The sequence below is a fragment of the Pholis gunnellus genome (assembly GCF_910591455.1).
Source record: "Pholis gunnellus genome assembly, chromosome: 7".
NCBI lineage: Eukaryota > Metazoa > Chordata > Actinopteri > Perciformes > Pholidae > Pholis > Pholis gunnellus.
The window spans coordinates 9,847,026-9,869,685 of record NC_136533.1 but is presented as its reverse complement, the minus strand read 5'-3'; the positions used below and the strand labels follow the sequence as shown (position 1 = coordinate 9,869,685).

The 22,660-nt window shown below is 40.4% G+C and overlaps 3 protein-coding genes across 4 annotated transcripts; 1 reads left to right on the top strand and 2 right to left on the bottom strand.

The window, feature by feature from the left end:
• Positions 1-372: 372 nt before the first annotated feature.
• On the bottom strand, positions 373-4,576 carry parp16 (poly (ADP-ribose) polymerase family, member 16). The gene is made up of 7 exons (XM_079162417.1): positions 4,525-4,576; positions 3,519-3,715; positions 2,949-3,086; positions 2,663-2,869; positions 2,409-2,580; positions 2,157-2,301; positions 373-1,627 (listed from the first exon to the last, which is right to left on the bottom strand). Exons 2-7 carry the CDS (start codon positions 3,705-3,707, stop codon positions 1,492-1,494), a joined length of 987 nt encoding a protein of 328 aa, XP_079018543.1. The 5' UTR covers positions 3,708-3,715; positions 4,525-4,576; the 3' UTR covers positions 373-1,491.
• Positions 4,577-6,913: 2,337 nt separating this feature from the next.
• On the top strand, positions 6,914-9,922 carry scamp5a (secretory carrier membrane protein 5a; the record flags this gene model as incomplete). The annotated part of the gene is made up of 6 exons (XM_079163268.1): positions 6,914-6,928; positions 7,085-7,204; positions 8,181-8,337; positions 8,432-8,533; positions 9,020-9,137; positions 9,734-9,922. Exons 1-6 carry the CDS (start codon positions 6,922-6,924, stop codon positions 9,920-9,922), a joined length of 693 nt encoding a protein of 230 aa, XP_079019394.1. The 5' UTR covers positions 6,914-6,921.
• Positions 9,923-13,407: 3,485 nt separating this feature from the next.
• LOC306698035 (ubiquitin-conjugating enzyme E2 Q2-like) lies at positions 13,408-21,569 on the bottom strand. 2 transcript variants are annotated; one of them, XM_079162181.1, is made up of 13 exons: positions 21,341-21,569; positions 19,105-19,209; positions 18,863-18,985; positions 18,711-18,767; positions 18,471-18,623; positions 17,729-17,813; positions 17,569-17,629; positions 17,386-17,476; positions 17,236-17,294; positions 16,859-16,907; positions 16,678-16,773; positions 15,962-16,028; positions 13,408-15,874 (listed from the first exon to the last, which is right to left on the bottom strand). In XM_079162181.1, exons 1-13 carry the CDS (start codon positions 21,497-21,499, stop codon positions 15,843-15,845), a joined length of 1,137 nt encoding a protein of 378 aa, XP_079018307.1. In that variant the 5' UTR covers positions 21,500-21,569; the 3' UTR covers positions 13,408-15,842. The 2 variants fall into 2 exon arrangements, with proteins under 2 accessions (XP_079018307.1, XP_079018308.1); XM_079162182.1 differs by lacking the exon at positions 21,341-21,569 and adding an exon at positions 19,586-19,688.
• Between the last annotated feature and the right edge of the window lie 1,091 nt (positions 21,570-22,660).

Here is a 22,660-nt window from a genome sequence, read left to right as displayed (position 1 = left end):
CCGTTATCAATCCCATATCGCCGTCTCACTTTCTTTTAACTGATAAAAACATATAACAAAGGACTGTCTGCGTGCCAGCGGTAATAAATGTGCCCCCGTCAGAAGAAGCCCATGTTAAAGTTTGAATACAACGCAAAACAATAGAAAAGTACAAGAGATAATTATGAAAGAGTGACCTTCAAGTAGAATTTGGATGGACGGGATGCAGCTGCAGAGATTTCTGTGGGCCTGAATAATGTGCGATACATCTTTAAAGTCAACCACTAACACACTAAGATCTTTAAGTCAACTTTCAAACAAACTAACCTCATTGAAAATAAATGAAATCAAGTATTGCTTTATTAGTGTAACAAATGTTCAGAACCTCATGCCTTTGAGCGGACGTACAGTTTATTTCATGTACCAATATAAGGATATAAAAGCATAACCTAAATCATTATGAGTGAGGGTATCCGTGGCCTTTCTATGATCCATTATTATAAATACAGTATGTCAGCACAAACAAAATGGCCACCGTATATATTCTTTTCTCTATTAAGACTAGCAGATATATTCAAAACCTCAAAATTACACTAAAATCATGAGTTATAAAAAAAAATGTCCCGACCCATAACTGAGTGATGCATAATCATATCATTAAAAAGTAAGAATTTAAATTGGGTCATTAGTGGCGGACCAACTGACTGCATCACCGACACTAATGAGTCACTGTGATCAGTTAATGTGCTAAAGATTCTCAGTACATAAAAGGAACAGTGTGCGGCATGTAGGTGGAATCTATTGGCAGAAATGGAATATAATATTATTAAGTATAAATAACAATCGTTTCGTGTTTTTGTTACCTTAGAATTAGCCGTTTATATCTACCTACGGAGTCGGCCCTCTTCATGGAGCCGTCCGCCATGTTTCTACAGTAGCCTATAAAGGACAAACCAAACATTGGATAGAGCCATTTGTGTTTTTGCGTCGGCCACCGAAGTTACCCGTCACGCTGCCGGGAGAAGTTGCGGTTGCTTGCAATCTGCAACCTAAACACTAGATGCCGCCAAATCCTACACACTGCACCTTTAACACATGATAAACCAAAAAGAGATCTTATCGCTCGACTCGTTTGCTTTTTGTAATTAAAACAAATTGCTGTATTTTTTCTTTGAACACGTTGTTTAGTAAGACCACACAGCAACAGATCTTATCTAAAACACAGGATGTTTACTAAAACAAACAAATTACAGGTGAAACATTGCATAAACATTTTCATAATGCAGAATGGTCTTATTATCCATTTCAAAAAAATGTATCCCAATATTTGCTATTTGAAAACATATGCTATAACTGCATATAACAGAATAACAGCAATTATGGTTATTTGTAGACGTAAGAATGATTGTAGAGAGAAGTCAGTATAAAAGGTGCATAAAACTGTATCTTTGCTCCAGCCTCTAGTCCGTCTCTGATCACGAAGGCACTGTGGATAATAAACCCTTTTTCTTGTCACCTAAACAGTCTGTTCCAAAAGGATACGAAGGTGGTGGAGTTAAAGGCACCGATGAAGATGAGCAGCAGGAAGTAGAGACTCATCATGATGGCAAAATGGTGTCTGAGGAGCCAGGAGGTGCTGCGGGAACGTCTGAAGAAGAAAAACACAAAGATAACCTTTTGTTTACCAGCAACAACTCTTGTCTGTCAAAAGCCTGACGATCACAAGTGTGTTTGCATTAAGTACATCATTAATATACTCGGCCTGTTCGCCCGTTTCAGTTCGAGCCTTAGTGACAGTAAGCAAACAATAATCACTCATTTTAGAAGAGGTATTGTTATGTCAAAGAGAATTATTATCGTCACCGCTGACCACAATGAGAAGCTTTCCTTCATCTTGTTCGAGTTACTTTTACGTCGTTGAGCAGAAATCAACATCATGCCTTTGTGCCATTTACATAAAGTTGAACTTAAAACGTTTAGCTTTCCCACATCGTGTCGCTGGGTGCCTTTTAAGTATTTGAGTCCTGCTGGGCAGCACAAGCATGTTGTTCAATTTATAATGAATAACATCATGACACATCTCCAATGTTTACATGTATGAAAAAGTGTCGTAGACGTTTGACCAGCCCTCAAAAAAAATGTTTTTATGTGTAATTTGTAATTTGTCAAATTCTTACCTGGAGAGGTGCTTCCTCTGAGAGTACACAAGCAGGTACTTGACTCGCAAAAGCTGATTGTTGGTGACTACAAAGTACTTCTGCGGTACGTCGCCTCCTTCGCTGTTCTTTGCTCTTGAGCGCTGACGGTCGATGATCTCAGAATCTGAATTAGGAAATGAGTGGCTCATTTTGACATGAAGCGATTCAACAAAATCAGTGTTGCGGGATTTAAAATGTTTTGTTATTCTGCGAGTCACACAGTTCACGCACCTTTTTTCTTCACCTGGCACTTAACATGCGGGTGATCAATGACTTCACACATGGCAACACAGCTGAGCAGTGGGCCCAGAAGACTTTCTCTCCAGCCGCTGCTGTGGGGACTGTAGAGGACAGCCATGCTGAGGTCACTGGTGAGGTAGGTCCCCTCTCCAAACACCGAGTTCTGCACACATTGTGAAGACAATAAACCAGAATGTTGGGCAGAAGCAACAGAACATCTCAACAGCAGTGATGACTGCACCAACCTTGTTGAGGTGGCAGTGCAGCCCATTGTGAATGATGGAGTGAAAGTTTTCCAGGCGGCTCCCGTGGAATGCATAGAAGACGTCTCTGCCTTCCCTCGTCTTCTCAAACCTGGCGTTCATCTGATCGCAGTACTCCAACTCAAACAGGAAGTCAGGCACAGGCGTAGAAAGCCCATCGTTTTCCGTCAGGTTACAAAGTTTGGCATACTGGTAGAGTTTAAAGACACACTGTAAACAAAGAAAGCAGGAAGTAGACATATCTGTGTTCATACTTGTGGTCGTGTACCTCATCTTTCTGTAGTGTCTTTACAGCAAAGCTCTTTGAAGAGAGAATCCAGTGTGTGAGAGCCAGATGATGAGCTCCGTCTCTGGGTCGTAGTCTCACCAACTCTCTCACACCAGGCAAAGAGTGAACATCTGCCAACTAGAGAAGAAAATTCACTTTTATTTTTTTATATCTTGTTGCCACAAGAGTAGTCACACTTGTCCATGAAGGTCTTGTCTTCCCTTTCACTGCATGTGTTTTCACTGCATGTGTTGTCTTTGGACCATGTATTTCTCTGAAACAGAGCGGTAATCTCTGCGTTCATGTCAATGTGGGCATCGTCATTCTATATCATGACAATGCCCACAGAAACCAAGATACAAATCTGTAATACACAGTACATGTATACTGCAACGCAAAATGGTCTCAGCACCTTTTGATCAAATGTTGGAGACGTGGTCATTGCGAATACCCCTAAACATACATGTAATACAAGCTTACATTAAGCATAAATGCTACAATGCAGAGTGTTAAAAACATGTGGCTGTCAGTATATATATATATATATATATATATATATCTATATCTCACCAGCTCCTCAAAGTTCTTATTGTCACCACTTATGTATCGAGGGGGGAAGGGTCTGAGCAAAGAGTCCCTCTTGTAGTTCTGTGCAGCAGCAACAAACAGGCTGCAGCGGAGGTCTGCTGCTACTGGGTCTCTGTGCAGACAGGAGCACACCAGCTCTCTGACTGCCTCAGGTGGGACCGGCGGCTGCATTCCCAGCACTGAAGACAAGAGGTGATAGGATAGCACAGACAGAAAATAAGTTAGGTGTTAACCGCACAGCAAGCACCTCATGACAACGTGTGTGAGGGCGAAGAGAAATGGTTTAAACACTGGTGTGTTGTGCCAAACTGTGCACTCTCATTAGAATCTGTTATTGTTATTATCAGTTAAAATGGTGATTGTTTTCCTCATGAATTGATCAATTGAATGATCTTTGAAAAATAGTGAGAAATGCAAATCACAATTTCGAAGGGACAAAATACTTTGTTAATATCAAAAATGACAACTGATTCATTTTCGGTTGATCATCTTCTTTTACTTTCAAAGGAAGATATTTTCTGACAGAGAAACTAAATTTGGCATTACACCTAGATAAGCTCGTGCCAAGTTAAGCTGTGTTACTTGTATCAATAGTCTGCTGTCCCTTTAACTTTTTAGGTCAACATCAAAACAAAAACTGACACGAACACAAAAAGTCCAACAATGGCTACAGTTCTTTTACCTGAGCTGTAACGTTAAATAACGGAAGTTCCCGGATGAGTCCTGCGTTAGGTTATCTAGTAACGTTAAAGTTAACTCTTGATTAGTGTAGCAGGGTGTGAGGAAGCTATGCTAGCTAACATTAGCTGAGCTAACGCTACAACAAGTGAAGGTCTGCTAACATATCTGTCGCTGAATAACGTTACTGGTGACACATACAGCATTACCGGAATGCTGTGGGAGCCTGAACATATGAAGCATACATCCCCGTGACACACATACCTATTTCACAGTAAAAACACTAGTTTTATATCAGTGTTTCCCTTACCTTCAGTCTTGCTCAACTCATAGCAGGAAGCGCTAACGTTAGCTTAACAAACTGCTGCGTTCATGACCCGTAGAAATATAGGAATTATGACATTTTTGTGCATAGGTGAGAAGTGTAAGCACAGACGTGGCAGTTTAAGCAAGTGAAAAGGCGTAAGGGGTGTGTCAGTAAAGACAGAGGACGAGCACACAACTATCTTTGGTAAAAATGCCAATACATGTTTGGTGTGAGTTTTTCATCTTCGTTCTATTATGTGCCGGAAGCCTATAACTAGAAATGTACGAGGAAAGCTGAAAGCAGCATTCAACATATGTCCAGAGAGGCTTTTACATTTCACTGCTGAAACAAAATATCACTCTTCCTCCTGCAAAAACAGCTGCTCAGAGCCGGGCTTTGTCAGGTGCAGGGGCATCACAAACAAAACTGATAAGCCAAAAAGTGCAGGGTACATTTTTTGAAAGAAGGCACAAACCTTCAGGCAACATTTGTATCATTGCATCACTCTTTTTATAGCCATGATGTAGATACACGCTGTGTCTGTAGGTGTGTGTTTGTGTGTGTGTGTGTGTGTGTTTTAATTTACACCTTAAATTCATTTTTTTGCATCCAAGATGCGACAAAACAGGGCATGCTATACATTCCCTTACTGGATCCAGAGCTGACACATCACCTGAAGACTATTTTAAAGCTGACATCAGATCTTTTTTCCACCTTGCACTGACATCTTTATGCATTTTGTATTTATTTAGTTGTTTTTACCTATTTTATTCAAAATGTTTGCTTTACTTTTAATTAGTGTTTTATGCATCAAGGGAAGTTCTTTGAATTGCCTTTGTTTTTGAAATGTGCAACAAAAATACACCTCCCTTAAATGGCTTACTTGGGTAGAAAGAAATTCCAAAAAAGTAGTAAATGTATACTCTGCTATTGTAGGCTATGCATCCTGTTCATTAAGTTTATTATTTTCCCTCAGAGCAATACTGTCATATATCTTTTTATTTGTATCGGTGACATTAGTATGCCTCGTATATTTGATAATGTGATAACAGGCGGCCAATCACATCAGATTGTGTGATGCCCTCTTTGATTTTCAGCACTGTGGACAGCATCAGGGGGCGGTACTTGGTGGAATATTCCTGATTTCTGATTGGTCGGATCAGGCCAGCAACACAACCCCTTGTTTTCTAGGCCCTGGTCCTGCCCGGGCGGGTAAAACCAGCGGATGGGGAGGAGGGGAGATATGCGCGTAAAGAAAAGACAGTACGTCACGTGACCGCCCCTTACTCCCAAACCCGTCATTTGAGGAATAACGTAAAATATTTCTGTCTAAGCAGCTGCAGATCTGGCCGTTTCCTCCAATGTGTTTTAATGCAGATTAATCCATAGTATGCTATTTAAACGAACGGAGGGATTCTAAACTGACTAAACTGGAGGTAAGGCTTTAATCACGGCATTTTCATTTATTACAGGATGGGGGGTATAGGCTATTCAAATAACAGGATTCTAGCTTGAGAAAAACCTAGAAATCTGTATCCTGTGTGGTTTATTGTGGGGAGTTTGGGCTTGACCTGCTCGGCGTCGGGATGAAGAGGAAGCACCAAATGCACCGTGTCGCACAGGCTGAAGGACGCTCCTCCGCCGCCTGTGATCACGATGCACTGTGCCCTACTGCAGCATCACTGCCATCCGCGGGAACAAATGCACAACGCGGACAGTTTAAAGATGTAAAAGCATTTAAAGCAACCGGGATCAGTCTGTTTTTCTTGGCAGTAGAGATTGCTTTATTCTGTGGCCGAAAGATGCCCTTCAGAGCTATGCTCCCCATCCACCATCATATGCATTGAAATGTGGCTTACAGACCCACTCCAGTGACGTTTAGGGTTATTCATTATAGCGTGTTTGCAGGTTAAAGAGCCAGACAAACATCTATGTTATAAATAGTCCAATCTGTAAACTCTGTAGGCCTGTAACGCCTATTTTGCGTTCATTTATTCAGGTTATGAATAGCCTTCATTTTAGGAATCGCGACAAGGCCACACTGTCCCCCCACCACCCCCACCCGCGCGGATTACACAGCTGTAAATGCTACCAATAAAACGTGTTTGTCTGTCGATTTAATGAATGATGCTTCAATAGGGGTGGATACACCAAAAGGGCTGGGCACCACCTCTAATATATCCATGCAGGGATATAAAGTCTTTTATTCCAGTGAAGTGAGTGCATGCATCCACAGGAAGGCCTGTGGAGGATTGTGGCCCTGTAGCCCACAAGGAGAGCAGTGTGAGTGAGTGATGCTGCACTTAATAAAACAGCTCTGTTATTTCTCTGCAGTTTGCTTTTCAAGGCAGCTGAGATCAAAGTCTGTGTGATTGTGGAGGAAAATACTGAACAGTCATCATGGCAGGTAAGCTTTTCCTTTCTGTTCAACTAGATAGTGTGCATGTGAGTCTCTGCACAAACACGACCCATTTATAAATTGTAATCCTTCATGCAGCTGTCTTGATTTCTTTATGAATTTAGTGTGTGGGACGCTGGGTTGAACTGTGTCTTTGTGTCCTAGAAAACAACTTCCCTCCCCTGCCTCGATTCATCCCCCTCAGGCCATGTTTTTATCAAGACTTCAATGAGATCCCAGACCAGCATCGCACCATGTGCAAGAGGCTCTACTACCTATGGATCTGTGAGTGCACCTGCAGTGAACGTTTGTGTTGACTGTTAAGTTGCAGTACAGTATTGCATGTACAACATCTTTTACCACAACTCAAGTTTCATGTGTGTTGCTGGCTTCGTGGTATAAACTGTTAACCTGTCCACGGTTTCTTATGCCGTGTCACTTTGTTTTACCCAAAACATCGTGAGAGCCAAACATCAAACACTCCGCTAAAGCTGTGAGACCAGATTGACCAGTCTCACTGTCACAGAGAATATATTTTACGTTATCTTGTGCATTTTTATGCATGGATTGAAATATTGTGTCTAAGTTAGTTTTACACATTTGCGTTTTGCTCTTTCTTTTGACAAACAAAATCTTTACAAATCTAAGTTGTATCAAGTTGATCTGCAAAAAATTACTAGTTTGAGGTATTTTTGAGGTATAGCACATTTCTCTGGCTCCAGCTTCTTAAATGTGAGAATTTGCTGCTTTTCTCTGTTGAAAATCACTGAAGATTGAATATCCTTAAGGTTTGGTTGAAAGAAAAACTAGATATTTGAAGACATCTCAGTCATTACATTGACTAAATGACTTATCTCTTAATAATGAAAATAATTGGCAGATCAAGATTAAGATTAAGAAAACAAACGATAGTTACAGCTCTTAGTGGTAACAGTACAGTAATGTGTCAAAATGTATTCATGTGAGCATCGTGGTATCTTTTTCATAGGTTCTGCCAATTGAAAACAGGAATGTAAGTCTGATGAAAAAGGAGATTAGTCTCAACAAACTGTTTGGTACTTGTAGAGTAGAAACCGTGTGCTGTGTGTGCTACATTTAGTATAGAACTGCATTTCTGGTGTTGAGTATTAGCTGAGATTCATAGTGAGTCAGTCCTGCTGGATTATGACTAATGCAGCCTGTGGGATATTCATTATGGAGGCTGTTGTCTTCACTCTGTCTTGTTTTGGTCATCCTCGCTCCTTCTCTCTGATGTTGACAGTGAATAGCGTCACATTGGCTTTTAATCTGATTGGCTGTCTGGCGTGGATGTGTGGAGGAGGTGGAGCGACCAACTTCGGCATGGCCTTCCTGTGGCTCATCCTCTTCACCCCCTGCTCCTACGTGTGCTGGTTCAGGCCCATCTACAAGGCCTTCAAGTGAGCTGGTTCCACGTTGAGCTTACTCAACATCTTTTACCTGCTGTCCTGCTGGACCACATCAGTCCTGATGTTTATTATTCTCTCCATGCAGGACCGACAGCTCTTTCAACTTCATGGCTTTCTTCTTCGTCTTCATGGCGCAGGTGGTGATCAGTATTATCCAGACTGTTGGCATTCCAGGCTGGGGAGTGTGGTAAGAGCTTTGACAAACACAGATATGTTTGATATGAAGCGTAAATACAGATGGGTGACAAAAAAAAACACCATTCTTCTAAAATATATTTGGATTTTTGATTATTTTTTCGATGGAGAGACAATGCTATCTTGGGGAAGCGTAAGTCACACTGAATCCAAGAGCACATCTATCATATCTGAGTGTTCAGATTTGACTGAGTTATGACTCAGGTGAGTGTGAGGAGTGTGAGTTTTGGTGCTAAGGGTTTTAAAGTACCGTAACTGCACCAGTCTCCTGTCTCTTTCACATCATGCAATGTCTTTGCCTGAAGTGTCTCCCTCTGTACCCCTCTTGAACTCTCCCAAACTCGCGCCGCACAGTTAAAAAACCTCTGCCGTAAACCAATGATCACACATATTTTCGAACAATTTTGCATTGTCATAGGTCATGAGTGCCATTGGCTTTGGTGTGAGATATTACTAACTCTCTTGTTGTTCCCATCAGTGGCTGGCTGGCTACCATTACCTTCTTCAGCACCAACATTGGCTCGGCTGTGGTGATGCTGATTCCCACCATCATGTTTACTGCGGTGGCTGTACTCTCCTTCATCGCCCTGACAAAGGTGACTTATACATTTCTACTTCTTTAAGCAAAAAATGTGTGATGTTACAGAGCCGTTATCTGCTATGAACGTTGTTAAAATCTCACATACTGTTTCAGCGTACTAAATAGCATGTTAGTATGGAATTTCAGACACAACCTGTGTCGTAGACTTGTAGCCAACATGCCCCGATATTGGCGTTGGTTATGAACCCATCATGCTGTTAAGTTTGTATTCCACTCAAAGCTAGCAAACGAGGCTACCTATCTTCAAGTTGTTAAGTGAAAGCTAATTAACCTAGCTTGCTAATGTTAGCACGCTTGCAAGTCATTAACATTGGAATGTTTCCCACCCAAACCATATGACATGAGCGCAACATGATGTATGCAGTCTGAAGTATGCACCAATCAAATTACAGTCCTGACATCATCAGTGGTACTACGAAAAATGCATGTCACCTGGAGAACTAATGTAGGGGGCACTATCACGGCAGGAAAATGAATAAAACAAGTTTCTTCTTCACTTCTTAGCAAACACGTATTTTAATTTGAGCTCGACTTTAATACCATAGAGAGTTTTTTTCCCCCCTGAAAATGTATTTTTGAATTCTTTTGCAGGTTCATAACTTCTACCGTGGCACTGGTGGCAGCCTGGGTAAGGCCCAGGAGGAGTGGGCCAGCGGGGCTTGGAAGAACCCCCACGTCCAGCAGGCGGCTCAGCAGGCGGCCATGGGAGCCGCGCAGGGAGCCGTGCAGCAGAACCAATACTCAGCAGCTCCCACCTACAACTACGACGAGCCGATGTAGGGCAGAGGAGGGGGCCGGGCTGCCGAGTGGGAGAGATAAAAAGGGATCAATTAAGAACACAATTCAGAATTAGGTGCCCTTCATTATAACACTGTACACGCTGAATTCAACCAGAAGTGTACTCTTATTGAATTCTGACATACATGGAGTTAATATTTAAGTCACTTCACATTTAAATCAACAGCCAGCTATTAAGCTGGCTCTTTTCTTTTTTGTATCTCTTATGCTGCTCAATTTTAGCTGGTCGGTGTGTGTGTTGCTTTCCAAACGGAGACACATAATATAGCTAAAAACAATCCCCTGAGCTTCATCAGTTTATTCAGGTAGGTTCACCTGTGGTCATCAGAGTGACCGCTCTGCCTGAGTCACACTTTTAAAACTTCTTTTGATTACATTTAATGTGTTTTTTCATGTACTGTAGTAGCGATATTGTCAACAGTCATTACTTTCATGAGCCTTGAAGGTCACCAAATGCTACAAATATTTGCCACCCTCAGTTGATGCACTGTAGCTGCTTAATATTCAGCTGATGTGTGTTGTCAAAGGGATGGGTCAACAAAATACACTTCTTTGATTTCTATGTCAAACGAGTCCATTAATTTTAGGGTACAGTTAAACCTTCAGTTAATTATTTAGGAGCATATTATCCTTTTGTTACCGGCCAATCATTTTCTTACTTTGTATGTAAACTTTGTTACTTTTTTGTTGAAAAAGAAAAATCTTGACGACAGAAGTAGCATTTCAAAATATAAAAATAATAAGATTTAACAGTAAGATGAATAAAAAAAAATCAAATAAGTTGTCTCAAACATAATTTAAATCAGAAGACATTTGCTGGAAGCGATATCTAGCACAAAATGTATCGAGCAGGTATTTCCACAACTCTTAATCTGAATCTTTGAAAGAATCTTGGAAATGTTCATGCTTTGGTGACCTGGTTGTTGTTTTCTTCACTGATGAGAAGTTGCATCAGTGAACCTCTCCATTAAATTCAGCATATTTGTTACATTCTCAGGAAAGATGTGATAGCTGATTTCAAATTCTACCAGTAAAGCCCTGAAAGTGTCAACATGTCGGGCATTTGTCTCCTTTTAATCACCTTTATTCAACCATTCTGTTTGATTTAGTCATTGTGCATCGGTTATGTGTTTAGCGAGTTGATTTCAGTGAAATGAATATTCATTACATGTTAAAGTGAAGCACATGCAGTATTTAGGATTTCAGTTCATTGGATAAAACATTCCAAATCAACGTTGTACAGGTTAAAAATGAAAGAAAACCAAAACACTTGCAGGTTGGACATGCAGTAAATATTAATAATCATTGTTGTCGGTGGTCATCGCATTGTATGAAGTGATGGATATTTTCACCCCTTTGGCAAATTCTCCCACTTACCCGTACGTGTAAATGCTTAATGACTACTTGTTCCTGAAGCTCTGGATTTCAGGCCTTAGTGTGTCATTTCGTGGCTGTTGGTGTTATTCTATGAGTAGGTGTGATATGATATTTATATAACAGAAAATATAAAATCCAAGCCAATCATTTCTTTATGAAGTGAAATTGAAAGATAGAATATTTATGTGTCGCCAGTCAGTCAGAGACAGTGTCATATTGATATCAGTGTCACTCAAGTCTTCTTTGGAAACGTCCTCAAGATTCAGTAGATGGTTATTACAGTAATACAGTATTAGACTTGAAACAGAAGTTAAGATTCGTGTCCGAAGGCTCGTTACTTCAAAACCTGTGAGTCGTCTTGTCCGATTGTGATGATGTGGTATTCAATAGGCTGTTGTTTTACTTTTTAGTTTGTTGTTTTTTGTACCAATCTATTATTATTTTGTGTATTTTGGACGATGTGTGGATGAGTTTGAAGCACATGTCCTCTGTGTCTTTCCATGGCTGTGGGTAACAGATTTTGAATTCGTTTTGTTTTTTTATAAATCAAAAAAATAAATGGATAATGTTTTGCTCTGGGTGACCTGTTGACATCAGTGCAAACTAAACATAAATGTATTAAACAGTAATTAGGATCAAGTGGGGTCCTGTACGTGAATAGTAACGACCATAACATAAATTGTTAAGACTTGAAAATTGTTCTGTTTTCAAGTTGGACACCACGAGTATAATTTAACAAGTGCATAACATTTTCACCAGCAGATGCACACGCAGTGAAGTATAACCCTGTAAACCGTAGCATCCACACGCTCTTCTGTTAGCAAATGCACAACGTTTAGCTGATCGGTTCTATAAATTAAGTGTGAAGTCTGCACAAAGATGAACAGAGTTATCCATTATTTATAATTGTTGTTTTTTTTGCCATATGTACATACAGCACATCTTATGTGATTATGGAAACTACAGCTGTATAGTTAACATGCAGCAGGGGCTGCAGTGCATATTGGATACAACTACTAATACTCTGCATTTCATGCTGCTGTATCAACGCTTCTGAAAGCCATTTCCCATGAACTCCTCCATGTTCCCACATGTACTGTATGTTGTTTGATATGTATTATCATGTACTATATCATAACTAGATATAAATATATGATGACTTGAGGTGAGGTAAATATTTGTCATGGATAAACACATTCAATAGAAACATGTTGTAATTAGGTGAATGAATGGTTCGAGGAGGCTGTGTCTCCATGAGTGAAGTAAATGAGAAATACATTTTTGTGTATTACTTTTGTATTATTTGGTCTTACCCTAATAGATATTAAACAGTTATTGTTGCATCCTGTTTATTTGATGCTTTTGTACGTTGCTATAGATGTTGAAGGAACATGAACCTCCATATTAGCTGATTTTTGACCTTTTCATGAATGAAAAAAACAATTTAAAAACACAAAAAACCTGCCACAAAGCTTAAAAAATTAACAGATAAGTATAATAATAATATTCTTAAAATGTTTCTAAGCTTCATCTGCCCTCCAACCACATTTGAATTATTTATTGTGCCTTCGGTTAAAACCGACAGAAAGTCAGATACAGTGTGAGCTACTCTGAACCGAGTGGCTCATACTCTTGATGAATACTGATTTAAATATAATTCAAAAAGTGTTTTCCCTCAAAATAAACATGTTGCATGTTGTAGTTTGACTCAGGCAGGTTTAATGTATCCAGTAACTTAATGCATTTCACCAAGCTGAGGATGGACTTCTGCTTGCTGGACTTTCCAGGGAAAACAAATAAAAAATGAGGAGCAACTTTTTAAATAAAGTAATAATAATATATATATATATTTAATCAAGGGTTTGTGGAGTTGGATGTTTATCTAATTGCAACTATATTCTAATTATTTAATAGCATATTAATTTCAATTTCAGGTGCATGAATGGCAATTGTTTCTTATGCTTCGTCAGCCATGTAAATGCAAATGTCCAATGAAACTCAGACCGATGAAAGTCTCCGATGCAGGTTTGCAAGGCTGTCAGACAGGAAACAACACTTTTATACAAAATCAAATCAGTATGACACTTGCGTCAGCAGTACATTATTTTATTCATTAAATAAAATATCAACATCGGCCCAATACATCTGCAATCCATTAAGCAACAGTGAAAAAGAATACACAGGGAAACCAGTAAAACAGCAATACTCTTAAAATTCTTTATTCATAAACTTGATGCAAGTTTACAAATTACTGTACATGGTCAAAATGTCTTCAAATGGAAAATGAGAAAGAAAAGAAAACCAAAGCAGGCCAACGGTGCCAGACTTGTTCATGTTTTGTTTGAAAAATGAATTGACAGTTGAGATAAATTAAGATTTTCAAAACACAGCCCAGTTTGATAAGCGTGCAAGTCTCTGAATGGTCTCCTGGTATCTGACGGGAGTCTTGGCCCTTTAGACGAGGACACTTCTTGTTATTGAGACCTGACGATTCGTCCCCGCTCAGCTTCGTCAGACATGTAACGAGATGTGTGCTGAGAAAAAAAAAGATTTCTCCCGATGTTGAAATATTTAGCTCAGAATGTGTTTGTTGTTATATTTGACCTCTACAGGCACCTTGTTGCCAGTTGTGCAAATGTTTTTTATCAGGAATATTTAAAGATGCAGCAATCAGACGCTGAAATCAAATCTAATTCAGTATTTGGGATCAAAAAAAAAAAAAGCATTAAATACTACAGTGGGAAATCATTGAGCCATTACATGGGGTGGTCGTCATGCTACTGCAATCCTGTTAAAATGGCATCTTTCTGCTAAAGTCCTTCCGCTAACATTGCTTGAATTAAAAGAAACACGTGGCCCATATAATTGTAAAGTTCATCTGTTTTTGACATCAGATCGGTGTGTGTGTGTGTGTGTAAGCCTAAACGTCAGCAGTACAGAGCGATAATTAATCCAAAGAAATAACCACACACACAACATGTACTGATTCCCCTCCTAAGTATTGTTTGTTACCTGAGTTGCCATTCAAACATACTTTTGCAGACAGTGTTAACAAATAAACTGCCAAAGAGCCGACAGATTGATAGATACAGTGTGTCCTGCAGTATGGGGAACAGTAGTAGTGATGAAGTACTACTGCTGTATATTGCATGGTCAAAGTTGAAACGTACAATATCATAGAGGTTCAGTTCACTTCTAAAAAGTACATTATTGGGGCAAAGGAAGCCCTGCAAATGGTGGATGTTCAGCTGTTGACTGAGAAAACAGCAGAGCGGAGATGAAGCCAGCTGCGAGTGACGTCATGTAACAGGGAATCAGTTTCAAATCTAAACTGGGCAGGGGGAGCAAACCACTACAACCCATGTATGTCAGGAAGATATGAAAAACTAATTTGCTGCTAAACTGGAGCAATATTATGGAAAAAAAATCCAAAACACATCTAAACACAATTTCATTTATTCCTTCTGTAAAGCCAATCCCAGTGCGATTCTGCTGGAAATTCAACTACCTTTTATAACAGCGGTTGAGAAAAGGCCCCTTTGCAATATGCTGTTTACACACACAGGGCTTCATTTTCAGCATCAACCTCTGCAGCTTTAATCGATTAAAAGACCAATAACCAAACTGAGCGCTTGCGGGGCTGTTGGGAGTAACAGATATGAGGCAAAAAAGAAGCTCTTTAGATGCGTTAAAACTTCTAAAATGATGGCTTAACGGCCATCTTAACATCTGGTTTTCTCCTCCCAAGATATGTAACGTGGAGAATCTGAGATATTTCATGCCCATTGGCCCTGTTTTATTATCAACTACTGGTGGATTTGTTCACAGACAACAGTTAATCTTAGTTCAACAACATCCCAGCATTTTAATTCTGCTCGGCCCGATATTCTTCACATATTTTAAAAAGTAAGAGCTAAAAGACACCGAGTGGTAGTTCATCTCAGTTTTAAGATGAGCTTCCAAAATATGAAATTTATTTATTGTCTAGGATGCTCAAATAATAAAAACAATAGCTGAATAATATCTTTATATTTGCAATTATGTACCAGTTAGTTTGCAAAAGGAAGAAAGGGGGGGGGGGGGGGGGGTGATGTGGCCGATAAAAACAGGTGCAGGGAGGCGCCACACCGAGAGCTTCAGTATCAGACTTCCGTTAAAACTCCCATCTAGAGGGGTAACTGACTCGTCGTGAAGCCCACTTTGTCAAAGCAGCTAAAGAAAAAGCACTTCCCCAAAATTAAAGGGAGAAATGTTTTTTTTAAAGACAAATGAGCATATTTAGAAGGACTCGTGATATCCTCACAGCCTCCTCCTTACTAAAACACTGAGGGGAGAAGCAAAGTGACACCAGAATAAAGTCTTTACTGGACCGGGGCGAAGGAACACTTGTCAGATGAGCCAACAAGATGGTTTCCGCCAGGAAGATGATATATTCCCAGTTCAGTCAGAGGGGGGGAGGTGTTCCAAAGAAAACAAGATACTTTGACCCAAAGACATGTTCCCAGTGCATAGTGGTAGCAGCTCCTTATCCGTCCTCTTTAGGTGGTGTGTACCAGCCTGTAGAAACAGAAAGACAAACCCCTTTGCCGATGGATCCAAACCACTGTGTGTGTCTACTGAGGCCCAACGGTAACATGTACTCACCATTCTTTTCATGAATCTGCACAAGGGATTTGTACGATTGTTGTGCTCTGGCAAGATTGTACTGGTTCTGAAAAACAAACAATGTTTCGTTAGGTGCACAGAAATTGGTTGGTGTCTGACATCTCTCTCTCTCTCCTATAACTCTTTCTCGCCATCTTGCGGTCTGATGGAATTTCCTCTACAGCTAAATCCTCTGGATTCAAGATACAAATGATGGGTGTAACTATGATTCAATGTAACTATGATAAAAACTACTCGTCATGTGTAACCGTGTGCCGCATCATGACAACCGTAAATGAGAAACTGTCCTGAAGTGTGCGCGTTAGTATCACCATTTATAGGACTCACGGCCTCTCACTGCCAATTGAAACAGCTATACACACTTTGAAATTTAGAGGCGGTCAAACAACATGTTGTGCCACCGTGTTCATTTGAAAAGCTCTCCATACAATATTCAGAGCGTAAATATAGCAGCATATCATTATTATATCCTAATGATGTCTACCTGAGCAGAGAATGAAGTCTCTCTCTCTTGTGGGAGTTGTAGTCCGAGCTTCTCTGTGCTTTGCTGACTGGCTTTGAGCTAACGAGTGTGGCACGCTCACATGGACTAAACACATGCACGGCCAGCCCGGCTGTGTAAAAGCAGCTCCGATAACAACGCACACAGAGGGAGAGTGACATCGGATAGAGACCGGACTAACGACATCACTTACCTTATTGGCTCCAAACTGCACCCTGGCTTTTCCTTTCACCAAAGTTGCATTTATCTGCATAATGACAGATTCTATGGAATAGGCACTGCTCCAGCCCTGAAAACACACAGAAAGACATTCATTCTGCTGTTGTAAGTTGAGGAAAATGATGTGATGCCATGTATTAAAGTCATTTACAAACCTGTTTTGTGAGAAGCTCCATGCACAAGGCCCCTCCTCCTAGAACATAACTGCAATGAAAAGATACAGATTCAGCATAAAAATTGAGTGTTGCATGATATACACGAATATACCAGGTATGTTAATTAGATCACTTGACTTTTTGCAAATTTGTTGTGCTTCACATTGAGTTCACAATATCTGGATTTGCCTTGTGGGAGAGATTTTCGCAAAGATTTTCGCATTAGGCTGTAAGCAAGCAAAGCACCCTATCAACACATCTGCAAAATGCAAAACATTTGCCTCTCTAAATTGTGCCCACAACAAATGTGGACCAAGTCCCAGTGACTGAACTTTCATCAGCGCATTTCATTTGCAAACAGAGGAGATCACACTCACCCTCCGGAGAGCACGGGGGAGACAACCCGGACAAAAGGTGGGTCAAAAGGAAAATTATCCTGTCATGTGAAGAAAAGAAAACACACCTTGAGTCTCGAGAAAACTCTTTCCCCGAATAAAACGATTGACAAATATTGTTACAGGACTCACTTTATAAGAGAAATCGAGCAGAATGTAGTCCACTCCTTCTTTTTCTTTTAAGACCTGCATGTCACTATGTAACGGACTATCTGGGTCTACCCTGTAATACAGAACAACAAGTCAAATCTAACAGGAAAACAACATTTAACACAATATTTGAAAATGTAAAAGCAAATGAATGTGGGCACTTACATCCTTAACTTGACGTGCCATTCATAAAGGCTGTCACCGACTAGTTCACATGAATAAATACCTGCGGAAACACACGAACACAGAGCTTTACTTCAATCTGCCGATGAGATGTTCGAACGTTAAAAGTCATCACTGCGGGGCAACGTGTCACTGTGGTCACCTGTCTTGTAACTCTGTGATCTGTAGATCTCCCTGAGTTCCTTCATGAGGCGGTCTGAGGCCTGCACAGAGCCAGACACTGCACCCTGCAACACAAATCACCCCGACGGTAAGACACCGGGACAAAAAAGAAGACGCAGAATACTATAGACATCCCGAGGTGGAGGTCCTGTGCATTTACTGTCAATCGACAATGTTACAATTGAGCATTTTTAAGTTACTAAACTCTTCTTCTATGAGCCCATAAGAGAAACGTTAGAGCATGAAGTGTTCCAATAACAGCTATTTTAAGATGTTGACCTTCATATAATCTGAATAAATTCAGCCATTAACGTTGGATCATTTAACCGACTATTGCCAGGTGTTTTGTTCCTGATTTCAGCTGACATCTTTTATCCTCTGCGTTGCCCGATGCAAACTAAACTTTTTGCTGGCCGGCCGTGCTTTTCTCTCTGCGGCAGCAGCCGCACAGTGTCAGCAGTGAAAGGAACGATGAGTCTGCATTTTGGAAGCAGTGTTAGTGTTGATCTGAACACGATGAAACTGACAGAAGGAATAACGAATGAGACTTTATGTCCTGCGATCAACGTTTCCCATCGTGTCATTTTCAGGTGGTAGTTACAGTTTGTGAACGTTATTCGGGCTGAGGTACAGTGTTTCGAACTCCTCGGCAAACAGAATGTGTTACGTTACGGTCACCAAAACTAAATAAAGAAAGGAAAAGACCCCAAATGAGCGCTTACATTCAAGTGATCCTGCCTCTGGTTCTTACGAATCTTCTCCAAGATGGCCAGATTTTCTTTTTCTATCCCGTCATCTTCTGACTTCTTCCCATCAACTGGCTCCTCTTCTTTCATGTCGTAATGGTCCAGGTCTTGGTCCAGGTCAATGTCCTGCTGTTAGCGTATCAATTGTGTTTAGAAACAGGATGTAAAACAAAGTGCACCTTTAAGCTATGAACTGTCATTAATACACATAGGTACCTCTCCCATTTCTTCCTCTTCCTCCTCCTCAGATGTCACCTCATCTGACGGCCCATGCTGCAGTGATGAGAAACGTTGTGAGTTGACAAACACTGAGTTTTAAAATGCAACACAAATGCGACAGTGCATTTGACTCTTGTTCAAGTGAGTACCTTTCGCTCTTGGGTAATCGGTCCAGTGGGCAGAGGCTGGTCGAGCATTTCCACATCTGGATGTTGTGGCAGGTTGTAAAGCCGACAGAGATCACAGATGAGGCGCTTCAACTGCTGAAGGAGCTGCGGGTGGAATCGTGAAGACAAGACATCAATTTACTGCGATTAAACAATTCCACCAAGTTTCCACTGTCCACGTTCTCATTCTCATTCTGAAGCTGGATCCACATCAGCCAACTTACCAATGTGCTGCCTTTTCTCACATCCTCTAAGCGCTCCAACACCTCGGCCAGACTCGGATCATCGGAGTCAACAAACCATATTGGGGGCGTTGAGGGATAAGATTCCTGCAACAGCGGGACATGGACATTTAATGGTTTTTATTGTCTACACATTGTATATTAACACTTAACAGAGAACCACCAAACCAAAATGTTGCCCAGGAATATCTTAAAGCTATAAATGATTTCAGACAGCATGTCGTAGCCCACATAGACACCCACTGAACAAAATGATTTGCCAGCTTTAGGACAGTGCTGGACGACAAGCGGCTGAGTGCTGCATCTTCAATCTTAATATATTTCCTAAATAATGTTCAACCGTCAGTTGATGACTGAAGATGCAACAGAATGAATGATAAAGGGCTAATTCTTCATTCCAGGAGATTATGGTAAAATGGAGTTAAAAATATATATATTTGTGCATCAAGTGTGTGGTACGTACGGTAAGTAGCGTACTGGTAATCATTTTAGAGGTAAGGATCCCAAGTCCAATTTCCAGAATGGAAAATACTGCACTTAGTTATACAGCAATGGTGATGTTTCGGTATATGGTGACAGATGGGTTGGTCATGACTGTGGGAGTGTATGATACAGCGTCATGTTATATAAGGACCAGTTGTCAGAAACAGGAAAGACTCCCATCTTTACAACTCTCCAACAAAAGTAATTTGACAACTAAACGTAGTTGTATAAGTATGATGTTAGTCACGTAGGGTTTAAAGTACTTCACAATAACCGTTTAATTTGATTTTAATTACCTCGTATGACGACTGTGGCATCATTGTTTGGTATTCAGAGACACGTATGCGTTGTCAAGCGCCATGCATCGTGTATCAGAGCATTCAGAAAAAGTGGATGCATAATCATGACTTGTGTGTTGAAGTGAGCGCTATTCAACATTTCAGTTATCTCTCTATCAGCACTAATCATCATAAAGCCAAATTCAGGCCCCATACAACCCGGTGCATCTCTAGCTGCTCTCCTTATAACTGATTGTCTAAATCAGGTGTGTGGTGACCACACATGATCCAGCTAATCAGACGTGGGAAATGTGCAGAGCTTGGGGTACCGGATTGACTGACTTACTCACTTCTTATTTCCTAAATTCATATCGCGATTACTTAATGTACTCTGGCATCTTTGAGATTGCGTAGATGCGGACGACTTGACACAGCTTAAGTCTCGACACGACATGGCCTATAAAATCATTTTAAGAGGCCGTGTCTGTGTGTCTCAAAAATCGAGCAGAAGTGTAACTGCGTGAGTGGAGGAGAGGAGGATGTGGTCAGGATGTTAGGATGGTGTGTGTGTGAGTGATCTGCACCCCCTGAACCATACAAATACAGCTGCAGTGACACAAAGAGTGAGCCTCGGTTGTTAGTGACATCACCTACACAACCTCACGGTTGACTTAATGCGTTCTGCACACGCTCCAATATTATTTACAATACTGATAATGTATACACACCGCTTCAAAGAGTTGGTGTTGAAATACATGTTAAAAAAATAAAATCTACGTAATCATAATACGTTTACAGCTAAGCTCACATTCTTAGTTAAGTATAATATAGTGAACACTAGCTGTTGTCGTCATTATGTCGCTTTCTACATAGTTTGGTGTCCTGATAAAGAGAACCGTTAACGTCAGTGTTATTTCACGTTCGCCACAGGGATCCGTCTATTTACTGAAAAAGCACAAAAACACTGTGGAACAACAGTCCATTAAACCGCCTCTATTTAATATATATCAACGGGAACATTCAGCCGTATGCCTGTGTAGATAAATGCGTTCTTATTAAATTTATTTTTGTTAAAACAGCCATGATATTGTGAAACGTTAAATAATGTTAACATTAAATTAGATAAGGGTTCAGTTCAGTAACTAGAAAGTTAGCAGCTGTAGCAAACAGTAGCAGTTATTTAGGCTAACAAGGCGAGCTAACAGGCTAGCGGAGAGCTACCGCAGCGTCGTTCCTAAACGACGTATTCTTCTACACTTTTCCAAAGTATATTTAGCACTATAGTGCTGTGTTGTTTTCTTTAATCCACACGGTTTATTGAATATTGGTGGCTTTGAACACGACATGAAAATAAAAAGTGAACACTGAAATCGTGGTTAATTTGTAAACACGGAACCTTCCGCGGAATGATTTGGTTCCAGTCGATAGTCGGTGGTTAGCTTGTGGCCTGGACTTACCGTGATGTTGCAGTGAATGATCAGCGGCTTCTCTCCTGTTACGTTGAATTGGCAACTGAGTTCGTCTGGTTTCCAGTCTATTATTCTGAATCGTTCGTGGTTTGGGTCAAAAATGGACTCCAAAAACTTCAATTCGGCCTTCAGCCCCGAAACCGACATCTTCTACTCATCTCAAACCACCAGGCCGCTGGCAGAAGGGAAGTCGGGGCGGAATGTGACCGCGCAGTTGAGTCGGGTCTACGGATCTCGCACATTAGCGTGAGAACAACAACAAAGGGCTGGAGGGTTAGGTCTTTGGTGAACACTGTCACAGGAATCTGACAGTACTGACAGTGTACAACTACAATTTGAAAGAACTTAATTATGTTTTATTTGATTGTGTTATTTTGTTATTATTACATGACATCATTTTATTTGGAAGTGAGTGGGGACAGTAGACCTCCAGGGGCCTCAAAAACCCCAGGGCCTCAGTGTGTGCGTTTTTGGGGGGGAATATTTGATTAATTGCAATTTTTTTTACCACAACAGAACAATATGAAATGCACTACATTACTGTGTGGTCCTATTTCGAACTTTTAAATGCTTTTAGTTTATAGTGCTCTCTATAGTGCAAGGTTTTCATGGCTTGACGGACACAATTATTATTTTATTAAGTACTGGATGGCTTCTGGGCTAAAAGCTATACCATTTATAGTGTCCTCTGTACTTGATGGGAACTTGCAGGAAAACAGGGGCCCAGTAGCAAATATTTGCCTTTGGGCCCCGAAAACAGGATTAATCAAATGCCTTTCTTAAATAGCAGTCAGAAAAAGGCTTGATTACCAGGCAAGTTGTTCGCTTGGTATAATTAAAGCTCCTCTTTTAGCTCTCAGATCAACCTTGGTCCCTTTTGTAGTTGTGTGTGATTCAGTGTTCTCTTTTTCACCATAAGCAGAACAAATAAAAGAAATGCATGTGTGTGCCACATCTATAGAGAACATTATAAAAAGGTCTCAATTTACCTTTACGCTTTTGTCATGCAGATACTGATTCTATAAACACCTAAATCCTAACTTTAGCAGAAGACCTCAAATCCCTTTTATTTTATTTTAAGTTATTACAACTAAGCAAAGATTGGAGCAGTGGTTTTCAACCTGAGGGTCAGGACCCGCAACAAAGTCCCAAAATACATCCGAGGGGTCATGAGTAATTTATTTCTACATAATTATGTTTATGTTTTTTAATCCTTGCTTTTTTGCATTTGAATTTGAAGATGTACAATTGTAAATAATGATATGTATAATTATACATATGTATAAGTGTACATCTTCTAGTCCCTGA